At 40.0% G+C, this 16,097-nt stretch overlaps 1 protein-coding gene across 2 annotated transcripts in view; it reads right to left on the minus strand.

Annotated features, from left to right (window-relative positions):
* RASA3 (RAS p21 protein activator 3) overlaps positions 1 to 16,097 on the minus strand; it is a 132,266-nt gene that overhangs the window by 15,732 nt on the left and 100,437 nt on the right. For both annotated transcript variants that reach the window (XM_042039408.1, XM_042039418.1), the window contains exons 7-15: positions 15,498 to 15,570; positions 11,101 to 11,180; positions 7,050 to 7,154; positions 6,398 to 6,554; positions 5,441 to 5,589; positions 3,425 to 3,539; positions 2,482 to 2,556; positions 1,486 to 1,609; positions 216 to 322 (exon numbers count right to left, since the gene is read on the minus strand). In XM_042039408.1, coding sequence (XP_041895342.1) covers positions 216 to 322; positions 1,486 to 1,609; positions 2,482 to 2,556; positions 3,425 to 3,539; positions 5,441 to 5,589; positions 6,398 to 6,554; positions 7,050 to 7,154; positions 11,101 to 11,180; positions 15,498 to 15,570 — 985 coding nt within the window. The remainder of the gene's footprint in view (positions 1 to 215; positions 323 to 1,485; positions 1,610 to 2,481; positions 2,557 to 3,424; positions 3,540 to 5,440; positions 5,590 to 6,397; positions 6,555 to 7,049; positions 7,155 to 11,100; positions 11,181 to 15,497; positions 15,571 to 16,097) is intronic.

The raw sequence follows: 16,097 nt of genomic DNA on the forward strand, positions 1-16,097 counted from the left end.
TATCCTTAAATTTCACTCTTCTTCCAGTATCTCCCAAGTTCTTCACATACAAAGTCATTCAACATATGCTTCATATCCAAGACAGATAAAACAGATCTTTGAACTAACAAAGGTACTTTTCCTAAAGGCTATTGAATTGAACAAAGAATTTCGACAGACAGACTGTGGTGACAGAACCATAAACATAGCTAGAAAAAAACTGATACAGTACTTACTGGATGGTGTGGTGTAAGCTGAAAGAGGTTTGGAGAAAGAATGGCAGGAGCAAAGAACCTCAGGAAAATAAAGCTGCTGACAGCTGTGTACCTTACATCTAGGTCACCTATTTAAAAAACAAACAAACAAACAAAAAAAAAAACCTCTACTCAGCATTTCAATAATCCTTCCTGAAAAGCCTCATGTAATTATCACAGAGCCTTGAGAGAGCTAACTCAAGCATGTGCTGGGTAATGTATATATTTGCAGGTTACAGGATTAACTGATGATAGAGGATTTGGAGCCAGATATCAGCTAGCCTAACCCAAGGAAATGTCAATGAGAGCCTCTTTAAAAATAAGCAGGTCCACAGCATAAGCTACAAGAACACCAATCACTCTTCCACCACACAGGGAATTTCATAGACATCTGTGATTCCATATATGCACTAAAGTATGATGAATAATTTACATAGTTCATGAAACGTTCAGGAGAGGCCAACTCTCATTTACCTACTTATAGCCCTGAGTACAAGTGCTGTACAGACTCCTAATGTATCTATTCCAGTTGGTAGTTACAGAAAAGACGTTTTACTTCTTTATTTAAACATAAAATAAAGAACATGACAGCACAGTCAATGGCTTTTTGCTTGAGCTTCCCTACTCTGAAGTGCCTGTTTAAAAGCTGAACTCATGTTACACTCTTTAACACTTCCTTACTGTAATCTGCATCCCTTCATGAAAATACATAGCTTGGTTGTTTTGCTTAATTCTGGTTTTACATTGTCCACTTACTCTCACAGAGTCAAAACAACTAAGACGGACTGGAAAGAACTGCCTCTTGACAGCCAGAAAACCTTTGCAGCACATGGGCTCCTAGAGCAATGAGCTTGCAGTAACTCAAATTTATAGACTGGCTTTTACTACAGATTGACATACGAGCAGAAAATAATTGCACTGCATGGAATCTGCAGAATGAGCCATTACAGAGCCCTGAACATTTGAAAATTGAGCATGCTTTGCAAATACTGAACCCATAAACACATACCATCATAATGACCTTTATAAATGCTGTTTTCCTTTGAAAGTTATAAGGAAAAAACTCCAATCATCATTAAAAATCAATGTTCCTTGTGGAGTGAATAATAGATGAAAAAACAGCATTAACATACTGCAAATATTATTTTGAATAAGCTGCTGTTCAATCACTAAATCCAACAGGGATCATGCAGACTGCTAGACTACACCTGTGTTTAAAACTATCAGTTATGTAAAATATCTATAAGCTCACCTTGAAAACGTTTGGCAGCTGATTCTCTCAGTGAAAAGAAAATATCGCACATCACTGTAGGGCAGCTTACACCAGATTTCGTAATTACAGTAAAAATGCGATCAACATATTGCCTCAGATTTTCCTGAAAAAATGCAAAGATTATGATAAAATTAGTATAATTTCCTGCAGTGGAAAGTGGTACTATTCCTGGTTTTATTCATAGTGGCATCATTAAAAGATTCCCACTTTCAACATTATACACTTGAAAAACAAACTCTCACTCAATTATACTGTTTGGGAAATGTACATATTGAAGTAGAAGAGTAAAAATATCATTCCTATCAAGCCAAACATTAAATGATACAGCCGTATGGCATATCATTCCTTCTTCTAGCACTGTTTACTACATCATCAGCAGAATCATAGAATCATTAAAGCTGGGAAAGACCTCTCAGATCATTGAGTCCTACTGTTAACCCAGCACTGCCAAGTCCACCACCAAACGACATCCCCACGTGCCACATCCACACACTCTTGTACATTTCTAAGGATGGTGATTACACCACTTCCTTGGGCAGCCTATTCCAGTGCCTGACCAGCCTTAAGGTGAAGAAATTTTCCCCCAATATGCAATCTAAGCCTCCCCTGATGCAACTTGAGGTCTTTTCCTCTTGTCCTGTCACTTGTTACTTGGGAGAAGAGGCCAACCCCCACCTTGCTACAACCTCCTTTTAGCTGTAGAGAGAGAGAAGGTCTCCCCTGAGCCTCCTCTTCTCCAGGCTAGCCACAGGCTAAGTTATCCTTGTCCTCAGGGCAGCAGGAGAAATCATTAACTTTCTACAGGTATTGCATTTATAGCATAATGTAAAGCTGTTGCAAAATAATTATAAGGGTGGTGTCAAGAAAGCTTGCAGTGTATTCTAATGACAAAATTATTTGCAAGATCAAACTTCTGAGGACCTCAGTTAAACTTGATGGCATGAACAGAGACTATCTTCAAAATCTAATGCATACCCTGTTATTTTCCAGGTTTTCACCATCTTTTAATTTCACAGGATCAATTTCACAAGGTTTATGGACCTGGCAAATCTAGAAAAAAAAATATAGTGAACAATTGGTATAAAAGTTTATTTACAAGTAGAAGAAGTTTTGTAAAAAGCATAATCTGTTAGCTTTTGAGATGAGAGGTAAAAGGCAAAACCCCAACTTTATAGATAGTATTTTTTTCTTTTAACAGCAAAGGTAAATTATGTGTGATCTTTATTTTTTCCCAAAAAGTAGCATTAATTCATTCTACCCTTTCCTTCAACTGAAATGCAGAACTGCTCTTTAGAATCTCTCAAGCAAGGCAGCTCAAGAAAAATCCTGTTTTTCCAAAATAGTCACCTTTGAAAGTATATCCATATTCTTTAAACCTTGACATTTTCTGATGAAACATTAAGACAAAAACAGCTGAAGAAATTGTCAAATCATTTAAAGAAGTCTGTGGTCTGAAAGTACTGCCCAATTACTGCACTAAAATACCCACACTCACCATTCTGGACTGGATAGATAATAAACCACTGTTACAATACAAGCATCACATGCACAGTTATCTAAGAGTAACTGTATCCCTGTACACCCACTGGATGAAATGCATTACTTACAGCTTCACAACAGCTTTCTACTGTACATACTATTTATTAATTTCTCAGAAACAATATATGCTAGTTTTTATAAAACAAAGCAATGTGCTTTAATAATAGAAATTTTCCTCTCCCTTTAATGCAATCCAACTGTTTCGGAATTGGGAGACTCAGCTGTGGCTACCCTAACACACAGGATCCTAAAGCAGAAACAAGCTATTAAGCATTATTCCAACAAAGTGTTCTTAAAATGAGAAGTAATAAACAGTACTTGTTCCCTAAAGGCCTTTATAATGACATTCTACCAAATAAACAGTCTAAACTGTTCTTACCTCATCTATAATTGGCTTTAGTGTAACTTGCAGATAATGCATCCCTGCCAGTTTCATTGTCTCATCAATGCACTTGGAAGTTAACGAGTTCCCTCTGAAAATGGTGTTTGGATCTCTGGAAGTGAACAATTTACTGCAATTTAGTCTCTTTGTAATCAACTGCTAATACACAGAAATAAAAGCAGCAGTGAAAGGTGACAGAATCCTGGGTTTGAATAGTCAGGCAAGACTTCCCTTTGACACCAGCCTGCCATCAAATGCAGTCATGCAGCATTTAGTGCACTTCCAGGGTATAACATAAAAGCAGCAGCCTTGGAAAATCCAGAGGGACTACAGATCTTCTTTGTATTAGCATCATGTGCTCAGTGCACTATCCAAATACACAGCAACACACAGGCTCAAATCAAAGAGGTCTGCAACACAAATGTGGGAAACACGTCTGTTTTCACATGCTACTGAACAGTGCTAATTTGAATAAGGGAAAGAGGAAGTGATTTTAGTCTCACAACTACACTGGATATTGCACGTGACCTACTACTCCCACCTACAAAGTAAGTACTTGTGAGCTGGGAGGAAGAAGAGAAGGCAGGCTCCAATGACATAGTTCTAAGGGACTTAGAGCACTGTTCTGTGACAACACAGTGCAGATCCCAGTTCAGCCCAGAGAACTGTGTGGCAAGGTGGCATCCTGCAGACTCCCAGGTTTTTCTGAAAAAAAGCTCTTTGCACAGAACTCATCACCTACTACACATACAGCCTCTGTGACCAATAAAGCTTCGGCCAGCTGCTCTATCACGTACCTGTACCTCCCTTGCTTAGCAATGTACATTATGCAAATAGGTACATAATCAATGATCTCATCTACAATAGGTACAATCAAAACCTGTGCTTAGTGACAGCACACCAAACCTGGAACTAAGTTATTTGCTTGCTCATATACACACTGATATCTTTTCTGTTTTAACAGCTTGCTACGGTTGTACTCATTTACAAGCAGTAACAGGAAAACTACTTTGCTGGATTCATCATTTTGTTTCACAAAAAAAAGTAAGCTCACTGCCTGTTACAAATGCCAGAAAGCCCTGAAAACAAACGCCATCTTTGCTGCTTTATCACAGGAACGACTGACTACGGATCAGCAAGTTTCCTCATGCTGCAGAAACTATGCTGTTTCAGCCAACCTGCAGCTCAGAAAAAATACACCTACCTACAGCAAAGAACACACTTGATCCCTCAGACACTCTGAAAAGAGCCAACCCACACAAAGACTTTATTTTGCACTAAGGAAGTTTACAGTCAGTATCTGTCATTCCCCTTGACTCCCAGTTGTCTCTTCCACTGTTAATCAAGAGCATAACAATACAGGCACAAGGCTTGTGGCAACAAATGTTCTTTAGGACCTGCTTGGTACAAACACTGTGATCTTATGCTACTGAACTATCAGCCCACCAGTAAATCAAACACCGAACTCAAAAGAAGCAACTGAAAAAACCCAACTTCATCTTCTGCCATCCCATGCCAAATTCAATCCCATCCTTAATCCTTCACCCTCTAACTGGGAAGATTAGACACACAGCTTGCCTTAGATATTCATGATTAGGAAGGAACTTGCTTGTTGTTCTGAACAAATTAAACGAACGCTCAGCACTAAATGATTTATTAGCACATGATAAAGCTGAAATTATTTCATATGAACAGCTGAAGATAACGTAGAATTTTGATTATCAAATATACTTAAGACTGAGAAGAGTAAAAATCCCTGCTCTCAGATGTTAGAACAGCCTTGCAAATCATTTTCACAAAAAATGATGGGAACTCCTCCTAAAGGTCAAATTAAGCAGCTCTTGAGAGCAGTGAAAGAATTTATAAAGAATCCTGCCACTCAGCTAGGAAGAACAGGAACCACTTTGACATTTTCTTCTGAAATTGCGTATTTCTAGAAAATGAGTGAAGGATTCTAGCACTAGCCAATGCAGGTTAGGTATGCTCGATAGCAACTTGGTTTTTGGTACTTACTGAGTTCTCTTCACTTCAGCATTCGCAATGGCACTTATGAAAGGCACAATTCGGCCATAGTGTAAGAAAAGCCTGACAAGAGGTATGGCCGCTTCCTGTTTCTCTCTGCAAACTTCACCCAAAATATGTGCAGCTGATGCTGAAACAGGCTGAACAGTGGAAAATAAAAACTTTGAGAAATCCTTCCAGAACAATCATTCATTCTTTCTTTCCCCATTAGCTTCTTAATGTAGAACCCCACACAACAGTTGCAATGGCCAGTTACCCAAATGTCTGTATATAACGTGGGTGGATGTTACATCACAGTTTTTGTAGGCTGTAAGTTCTGGTCACAAGAGGGCAGCAATTTAAAAACTATTACAGTCCAGTCTCTTTTTATTCCCCACATTTTTAATGGCTGTCTTTCAATAAATGTCACCTGCCTGGGAAGCAAGTGAAGAGAAAGAACTCTATCTAACCCTTTGTAATTTCAAGTCACAGTGAGTACAGAACCCAGTTCTTTTACTGATAAAACCAAAGCACCATTACAACTGTAAAAAGTATACATAAGGGCCCACACAGTCCAAATCTCTGATGTTTCAGGATTAGTTCTTTAGTTTGGGTTTTTCTCAATTATGCAATCAAACCCGTTCCTCTCCAGTGAAGGAAAACAATTGAACAAACGGAAGCTTACTTGGCATTTACACATGTAATATTAAGAAGTCACAGAGAATATGCTGCTGCTAAAACCACTGTGTTCCTGGGTGTGCCTTCACCCACCATACAGATAAAGATCTCTGCAAGGACTGAAAACAAGCACCAGGGATATGCAGAGCTTAACAAGGCTCTGAGGTCTGAAAAGGAAGAGCTGACCTCTCTGGTAATTACACACCTACGGTGCCAGCAAGATAGTGACAAATACTCAGACCCCTGTGAAGATGATCTGCAAGTAAATAACAAACAACACAAGCTAATTACCTCAACATCTGCAGATTTTAGCAGGATGTCTCTCAGCGGACTGTAATAGTCTGAGGAAAAAACATGGTCCTCAGTGTAAACCACATTTAACCTTAAGGAACCGAGGTCATCAGGTTTCAATGACTTGTTACCATTATCTCTGGGCTGCAGAAAATACCTGATATGCAAAAAATAAGACAGAAACTTCGTGCTGAAACACAAGATTTTCTCAGGCTATATATGAGCACAGAGAAACTGTACAGATACACAGTATTTATATATGTATCAAACTCGAGAGCTCCGAATCAGACTTCTTAATTAAGCCTGCCAGTCTGTTTTGCACCAACTGCAACATGGGAAGTTCTGAACATAAAGATTTATGTAGATATGATTAAAAACCCACACACTAAAACCATAGCACTGCTGATGAACTGCAGTAATTGGTATAAAACCAACATACTAGAACTCCCACATGCTACAGAGAGGCAGACTGAAACCTCTAATCACATTATCAAAACTTCTTGTTCTTACACTTGCTAAGATTACTTTGGCTTGCTTACAAAAAAGATACAAATTAAATCCATTTAAACTTTATCACATAGCAGTAATTACTCTTAAGTCTTCAGAGCAGACATATGTTTCTACTTATTCTCCAAAAGAAAATGTCAAATACCATGCTTCGTAAGAACTAGACTGTCGGAGAAATTTCAAAGGGAGCCTCAGTTCTCCTAGAAACTCGTCACCAAACTTCAAGTTACTGGCATTCCAAAGATCAACCCTGTAATAAAAACAAATAATTTAAAATATTACTAAGAAATTTAAATTTTTTTTTTAAATCCCAATTTTTTTTCCAATTTTTTTTGGCGTTTTCCCCTCGAGTCTATGACTTAGAAAGACTTGAAACTGTACAGCAATGGTTTCCAAACAGTAAAGAATAACCTTACCTTAGGTTTCTGAAACCTTAAAATTCACCTCCATAAAACATTAGTGAAAAATGTCATTCAGATTAACTTTTTCTCATCTGTACTGTTTCCACTGTCCATACTGACAAAGATTCAGAGGGCTATCTGGCTATCCCAGATAATGGAAAAATACAGGTAAAATGGACACCAGGGGAAAAAGCACAGTTATTTAAGGACTACATACCCTCAGAGTCTGTCTAATTTGGGATAACTAACAGCTAAGTGGCAGCTTTACAGAGTTAGTTCTACACAGTTTTTCCCAGTTTCTAGCTCCTAGGAAGACTCCTGTGTCAAGCATACACATTTATGGCACCTAAACTAGTTCTGCAGAGATATTCAAAGCCTTAGGACAGTTCTACCATTTGGTGTAATCTGTGTATTGGCTGAAGCTTACACAAATTTTGGCACTCGGTCCCTCACATTTGGGAAGTTCTGGTGTCTATCTGTAGATTTCTTCCCTTTCATACGCTCTTCAACATCTGAATGGAAAACAACTGCATGGAGATTCAGAGCAGAAGTACTGGTGTCCAACCCAGCATGTAGGTAAACGCTACTGTACTCACCTTGAAGCAAGGGTTTCAAACTCCAGGGTATTTGTTTCTGTATGTTTTTTAAGGTTTTCTCTAAGAGCTATTTCTATTAAAAAACAGTTATCAGCTGACTATTTTGCAGCTAAGTGACAGCTTGAATGTGCCTTTAACTTTTGGGGGTAAAAACACTACATGGAAATAAATACAGGTTTTAAATAATGACAGTTTTTAGAAGAGCAACTGTAACTCGGATAAGGTGCAAAGCCAACCAGTTGTGGACATATTTACACAACCCTCCTGGTGTCAAGCAAATCACAGTAGACTGGCCAAGGAGCAGATGTCAACAGCCCTGTTAAAGGTTTATCCTATCTTATGCAAAGAATACACTACTTTTAAGTCCTCTGAATCTTGTATCTCTTAACAGCGCCTCCTGCATCAGGTGTCATACAGTAGGCACACCATCAGCTCCCACTGCATGCCTGCTAGCTAAAGTTCTTCAGACTCTGATAATTTGGACAGTATTTCTGCCCAGCAAGAACTCTCCAAAAGGAAAAAATCTCCTTTGAAAATTTGGCCTTCTCTCTCCTTTCTCCATATTTGATGGGTTATTATCTTGCTAATCAGTTCAGACAGCTAAAGGCAGCTTCAGGAGGAGAGGAATCTTTAAGCCTATTTACACAATCAAACTTACAATTTACCAAGTATTTACAGGCTACTGGTTTCTAGTTTATCCAAACTCTTTCAAGATGCCAACTAGCAGTAACACTTTCAAATACAGACAGCTAAAGCAGTTACAGTGCTTACAGAAAAACAATCAGTGCAAGGGATCTGTACAAGAGGAACTAACAAAGTAGATCTCACACTACACAGTAAGCAAAGCAGGCATACAAATTCTGAAGTTACTGGTTTGTGCTCTTGGAGTACAAAGAATAAACAGAGCATATTAAAAATGTTCATACACAGACCTCAGAGTCTAAAAGATCACTGTTTCCCAAGATTTTTAAAAGGCAAAATTATGACAAGTGTTCTGAAACTGGTCAGATTGTAGTCACAGAAAGAAACAAACAGGAGAGAGGGGGAGGAGAAACAATGAATTCACCAGAACATCTGGTCCCCCAAGTGTTGATATGCCCTGCCTACAGCTTCCTACACCCACTCAAAAAGAGAAAACTTTTCATAGCTTTAGAGAGAAATCATGAGAGACTAAGTCTCCTCTTTACTCTGTGGAATTGTATGTTTCTCAGGAGAGAAAAAGAAAACAAATCCCCAAACCCATAAACTGTATGATCTGTCCAGAGGGCATGGGGGAAATCTAACTCTCACTAAACAGAGTGGAGGAAGTGAGTGGGGGTGGAAGGGGAACCCAAGATGGAAACAAAACCACACTGTCCCACAGGGGACAAAAGCTCTAAGGAGAATTTGCCCAACCAAGACTAACACTTTATCTGCTTTTGCCTGTTATTTAGGTGCTTAATCTTTTCCCAACTATTTTGCAAGCCTGCTCTCAAACTATTCCAGTATATCACAGTGTACCAGACTGTGATATACTGGTTTTCAGGAATGACACACTTTTCTGAAGCTCAGCTCCACATACATTATTGTTGCAGATGAGTCATTTGTCCAGACAATATATTTAGCAAGTAAAACAACTGTATAATTTCATTTAGCCCAGTAGTATAAAATAAGAATCACTGAAATACTAAGCAGTATGTAAGCACTGTACACCAGTGTCTAGCGTCTCCCTCAAAACTATCAAAAAATCCTTCAGAGAATCCTGGCTTCCATTTAAAATCAGTGCATGGTTCCAAAGACTAGACTGGAACTTCTGAGACATGGTGTAGTTGCCCTTTTCATCACACATATCCCATGGAATATGGGGCATGGTACTTCCTATCTGCCTACACAATGCAAAGCTTTGCAGAAATATAGTCTAGCGCTAGGCCTAGGCCAGCTGCTGTGCTGCAACACTGACACCACCACAGCAGCTCAGCGCTGCACCTGGGCCTTTGCTTTTACTCCCATGAGCTAGCTGTGGTTGTGCCACCTTTGCACAGCCTGACGCAAATGTTCTCTGTGAAAGAGCTCAGCTCTTGCCTCTCTCACATATGAATAGTTTCCTTTTCCTGCCTCACAGAGTCATGGCAAACACAAATCTATTAATGCTCCTGTAGTGCTGTGATACTACACTGACAGGCTACATGAACCAGCAGCTGACTGTCAAATCAGAACAGCCCTCAATCCATTCATGAAGACAGATGTGTTTTGCTTGCTGGGATTAAGTATTGTTCCCCCTTTCTGGTCTCCCCTCCTTTCTTTATAGCCAGTTGCGCTTCTGAAGAACTGTGGAACCTTCTCTGGTGAGAATACATGGGGAGGGAGGCAGTGCTACTATTCTTCCTCCAAATACTAACATAAAGGAGAGGGGAATTTCTCACCACCTAATGCAGATATAGCAGTCTTCATTTACTGTGAATACAGATCACCAGATGGCCCAAGTCTCCAAGTTTCAATAGTATGTGATGGTAAGATGCATGTGACACTTTCCAGTTTTGCACCTCCTATTGTTTTCTCACCTCTCTTTATACTCACCTCTCCCCACAGACACTGTTGACTGGCCTCAGCAGGTTTTAAAATAGTACTAAGAGGGTGGCACAGGGTGGGGCAGGATTGTGTTGGTTTTGAAATCAGAATTGCTTTTTCCTGTGCAACTGATTTCACTTTTACCATACCAAATCTTGCAATAAAGGGTTAAAGTTGGGAAGGCAAAAGAGAAGAGAAACTGTCTGTGCCCCAGAAAAACTCTGAGTTCAAGAGTTTCCTTTCAGGGAAGAGGGACTATACATAAGTTGCTAAAATTAAGTGATAAAAGAAAATATACTCTTTAACTGAGAGCATCACAGAGCCTCTGGGCTGTCCGGGGCAACTGAGAGAGGGAGGAAAGGGGAGCCCAGATATAAAAGGCTGTGCTTAATGACAACTTCATATTAGTATACACACAGTGTACATGACAAACAAAGGAAAATAGTAAGGATCTCCCCTGCATCAGAACCAACATACGTACTCAAGATACAATCTACAGGACAGTGGAGGTAAATAAACATACAGATACAGTGACAAAAACTCATCTTGATGCATCAACAGAAAAACTATGCTTGCCACTTTGCAGACAGTCTACTACAAAGTTACACAACTTTGGAAGACAATTTTGAACTAATAATGTATTTTATATTACCTAATCTCCATTTTGTCCACTTCATCTACATCTTCAATGTCAAAATGGGATTTCTTGTTGTAGCTACTGGGTCTTGTAACCTAATAAAAAGGAGTGTAGTGAGCTAAATCATGACAAGGAGGAAACTTTAACAGCTTTATCTGATACAAAAACATTCTGATGTAACTTTTAGAAAGCTTTGGAAGAGCACAGTATTTTACTACCAGCAGTGACTTCAGTCCTGATACTGAAAACATTCATACAAGCAAGTAAACATGTTGACTAAACAGATTACTGACTATAAAGTGGTGGTTACACAATCACATCCAAGAGTAAGCAGATACTCTTGGACTACTCTGTAGTTTTTTTTACAGAGAAAGACCATCTTTAATATTACTACAGCACTTTAAGTTTACATTGACAATAGAAAAATACCATTGAAAGGAACACCACTTTCATTATCCATCTAGGGAAATAAAAGGGTAATTAATATTTGGGATTTAAATACAGCTGTACAACACACACCCTGAGGCACTCTGCAGATGGCAGGGAAGGAACCACAACCACCCTTAAAAACATTTTGCAGTGTACCCAATTAAAATTGGGAAGCTCTTCCTGTCCTGATATCCTGGAAGTCAGTTCAACCTGCCCATAAAACAAATACCAAGCAGACCAAGTATCCAAGAGACCCTAGCCTGTGTTATGCATATCAGAATATAGAAGCAGCTGCACAGTTCACCAACCATATTTGCAAGACTGATTAACAGGAAAGCACAGGCAAAGAAAAAAGGAAAGAAGTATAGAGCATTAGCATAAAAAGTTTTAGTACAAACGTTTCTTAAAATTTGTTTTCTACCATGACTGTAAAAATACTTCGATGATGTATTTTTGTACAGTGTGTCAGAAACTTAAGAAAAAGGTTACCCCACCCAGCTGAAACCACAGCAGGAACTGATCAAATGCAAGGGTGTATGATGATGTTTGGGTTCAGCTCCTGGTTCCTGCACACAGAAGTTGAACTTTATTGTAGGCTTGAAAATGCTTGTGGTTTCTCACCCACAAAAACTGGCATTTATTGTAAACTTGACTGTTTGGTTTTGTACTGTACATGAGATGCAAACGGCAATTAAGGGAGGCAATGATACAGTTGCCTAAGTGGAGGGGAACCAGAAAATCATCTTTGGCACAGGACACTCAGAGTCTTTTGTACATGTGTGTGAGGCAGGCAACATTTTCAAAATGATACACAAACACTAAAAGGTACTACTAGCAGCACTGGAGACCAAATGCTCCAGACTAATGGAGTCAAATGCACCTGGTAAGCCCAAGAGCACTGTGGATTTAAATACAGTCTACAACTTCAGCAGTCAAACACAAATTCCTCACCCTAGTCTTGCAAACACTTCGCTGTTTCTGCAAAGTATCCTACAGGCCTGTAAATGACAGTTTCTACTACCACTGTGAAGCTAATGGTGTAATTTTTAATAAGGAAGCAAACTTTTAAGTCTCTTACTCTCTGTAACCCAGGAGTTGTTCCAAAAAGCTGCAGCATAGGTGTAACTTATGGCATGTCCCTTCTAAGTAAATACTTCCTAAGAAGTTTTGCTGGATCTGCATGTATGACATCTCTCTGTTTACCCATATGACTACTTAGTGTGCACATCAATACAGCTCAAGAGTGGTATTCCTAAAGAGATGGTGGTATGGAAGTGGAGATGAGGGAACTCCCAGTCCACGGCGCTACACTAGCTGACCCATAACATTGTACAAAAAAGGGGGCAGAACTCTGCTGTGTTGGTCCCTTTCATCTGCAAAGCTGGCAAGCCATTTATCAGCTGCTCAGGTTCTTTTTTCAGCACACACAAGTTTACAAACGGGTCCCCAGCACTTCCCTCTTGAGTTCCTGTAAGAGGACCATTTTCCTGTAGCTGCACACACAGCTCCACACCACTCTGCAGCTGAAACAGTGGTGAAAATTGCTCCTATCAGGTGCAAGTTTCATTCACAGCACCCCTTAAATAAGCGTGCTATTTCCCAAACCAACAATAACCTATTTTTCATTTAGAAAATTAAATCTGTGTGACTTTTTGGTAGTAGAAAGAAAAGCACCCATTCACTGTCTTTTACAGATAAGCTTCTTCCTTGGAGGCTTGGACAATCACAGTGCTGCAGGCTGCAGGGAAGCTGATGAAGCTGTTTAGAAGCAGAAAGTGACACCACTGTCAACAGCATGAATCTCTCAGCTCCACAGGAATCGGAGCACTTAGTTTGCATGCACCAGCCACAGGTCTGCCCACGTCTCATTAGTGAATGTATTTCCCAGTCAGTCATAGCAGTTCTACTGAACCTTGTTCCTTGAAGACGTTTAGCCTGATATGTACTAACTACTCTCAAAATGACATAAATCTATGATGGCTCTGTCTGCACTAAGGGTATGTTTATACTTCAGAGCTCTGGCTGATTCAGTCACTTCCCAAGCTCTGCTCTTAGCCTCTTAGAATTCATTTTGCTCTGAGTTATCAGAACAACTGGGGCATGGGCTTGAGTTCAGGTTTTGCTTTTGCTGGTACTTGCACGCAACTCAGCTCTCAGTATAAAGGCAAGCTGAGCAAGCCCCCAGCCTCCTCCCTCCCAACTCCAGCTGGAAGATGCTTTGTTTCTCTCCTTCTTCTCCCAGTATGGTACCACCTGCCAAGTTCAGTGTTTAAATACCAAACATTCGCTGTTTCTTCAGCACACAGAAGGCTGAGTAATCAGGTGAAGTTTTTGTGGCTTACAGTCTGAATTCCTGCATTACATTCTCATTAAAAAGTTCTCACTGACAGGCTCCTCCAGAACTGCCTATGTTAAGAATAAGGAAGCCCATTTTAGTTTTACTTACATAAAGCATCACTCTTGTATCACACTACCAAAGACCACAGTTCTGGGCCAGGTGATGGACTGAAATCCTGGGTAAACACATGGACACCTCAGTGCAGTTTCAGCACTCGGTCTCATGAGATCTCTGCCCCTCCAACTGTGCCCATGCAGCAACTCCATAGAGTCTCATGGAGCCAGGAAGCAGGCACAAAAGCTCCCTGCTAGCAGGGCAGTTACATCCTAGGATGAGACATGCTGGGTTGGCAGAGCAAAGATTACCTTAGATAGCTATCCTAGCCTACCCTCATGGCTTCCAGCCCTTCAGGCACTACAGAAAGTGCTGCTACCAATAAGCAACTTGCTAAATCTGTTTCTCATATCCAAACACATTACATCAACAAGAGCATGTTTCTGCTGGTATGACAGACTTTAGATTAGTCAGTACAACTACTGGCTTCTAGGCAAAGATGGTGATTTGTAGAGGGAGCAGGAAGACAGCAATCAGGAATGACATGTGCACTTCAGATCTGCGCAGTGCAACAGCACTTGTATGGTTCCTCTGTGCCCGGCTCTCCTTCCTGATGTGGCTGTGTCCCAGAACTGGTTCAAGAAACCACATCCCTAGGTGCCACCCCTATGCCAGCAACAATTTATAATGCAAATGTGACCTGAATGATGCAAGCCATATGAGCAGAAAGGGCTTTTCAATCTATGCCAACAGCACTGTGCTACTCTGGCTTTTTTTTCCATCAGCTGTGCTATTCCAGATACTTTCTTGAGGTGTCTACTGAAATAGAACAGTCAAGCATAGACCAGGACTATGATATCCAAGAGAAAAAGAGAATGATACACATACTTTAGAAGACAGAATGAAAAGTTTCAAGAGAGATCTAAATTATAAACACATGCACATATATGTATAGACCACACCACAATTAGAGCTACTCTTGCCAGAGGGAACCAAAATGAGTACTTTCATAGAAGTTATACTTTATCTTAACTGGACTTGTTGAAAACACTCTGTATTAAATAAAGCTGTAGAGGTTTCACCCACTTGGAGAAAAGGCACTGGTATTGCAGCAGACTGGTAGACAGCCAGAACAACCAGTTTAAGTGTATTTTTCCTCTGCAGTTTTCAGTATTCCTAAGGAGATAGCCTTCCTCCCATTGACTGGGAAAGACAGGGTGGAGCAGCTATAAAAACACAGACTAAGAAAAAAATATCATTTCTCTGTGTGTGTGGTTTGTTCGGGTTTTTTAAACTCATTTTTAAATGTCCTTTTTTCAAAACTCTAGTGGAGCAAGATGTGGTTAAGTGCAAAGCCTGTTGCTCACAAGTGCCCAACTTGAAGCTTTTCCTACAGAGCACCTGAGGTGAAGCTGGATACTGCTCCTTCAGCAGACAGCCAGCCAGTCTGAGCCCATGTACTTCTTTCCCCTGCACCATGCTTTGAAACAGTCTTCAAAGATGACAGCTGGCACAACACGGAGCAGGATGTCGTGCCAACTATCCACAGTACAGCATTTCAGCTTATCACCCATTCCTTTGAAATACCAACCTCAAAATAAAACACTTCATCAAAATGTGGATTGTTGGTCTTCTTTTTAACTTTAGTCTTTTTGGCTTCTGATCTGAATTAAGGAAACAAAATAAACAAAAAAAAGGTTAAGAAACAACATTAGTAGAAGTGTGATCCTAGAACAGAGCCACTGAGGAGGAAATAGCCATCCACTTGATCTATCTGATAAAACTGGAATGCCATCTGGCTCCAGCACAGCAAAGCACAGACACTTGCACACATTTAAGAGAGAGATTCAATGCATTCCTGTTTCTCTAAAGTGGCAGCAATCACATTTTGTTATCCCATTTTAAACACAACTCCTTGAACCCTTATTCTATCACTTGCTTGACATAGCAGAATCTTTTATCTGTACAAAGCAACTGGCAAGAATGGGGCTCTGAGCAGCAACATTTGGAGGATGGTCTCAGTCTTGACGTGACTCAAAAATTCCTCATACTCTAAAAGCACAGGAGACAAAGACTAGCATAGCTATTTCTGTGATTTATATTTTATAATTCTGCTCTGAAAAATCAATCACTGCTTTTCAGTGTGTCATAGGTTAGCAAGCCTAGTCCCGGAAGGGACGTCCTTGCTAAG

This window comes from Corvus kubaryi, unplaced genomic scaffold (assembly GCF_017639235.1).
Source record: "Corvus kubaryi isolate FWS band 111438036 unplaced genomic scaffold, C.kubaryi_AGA036_p1.0 133, whole genome shotgun sequence".
Classification (NCBI taxonomy): domain Eukaryota; kingdom Metazoa; phylum Chordata; class Aves; order Passeriformes; family Corvidae; genus Corvus; species Corvus kubaryi.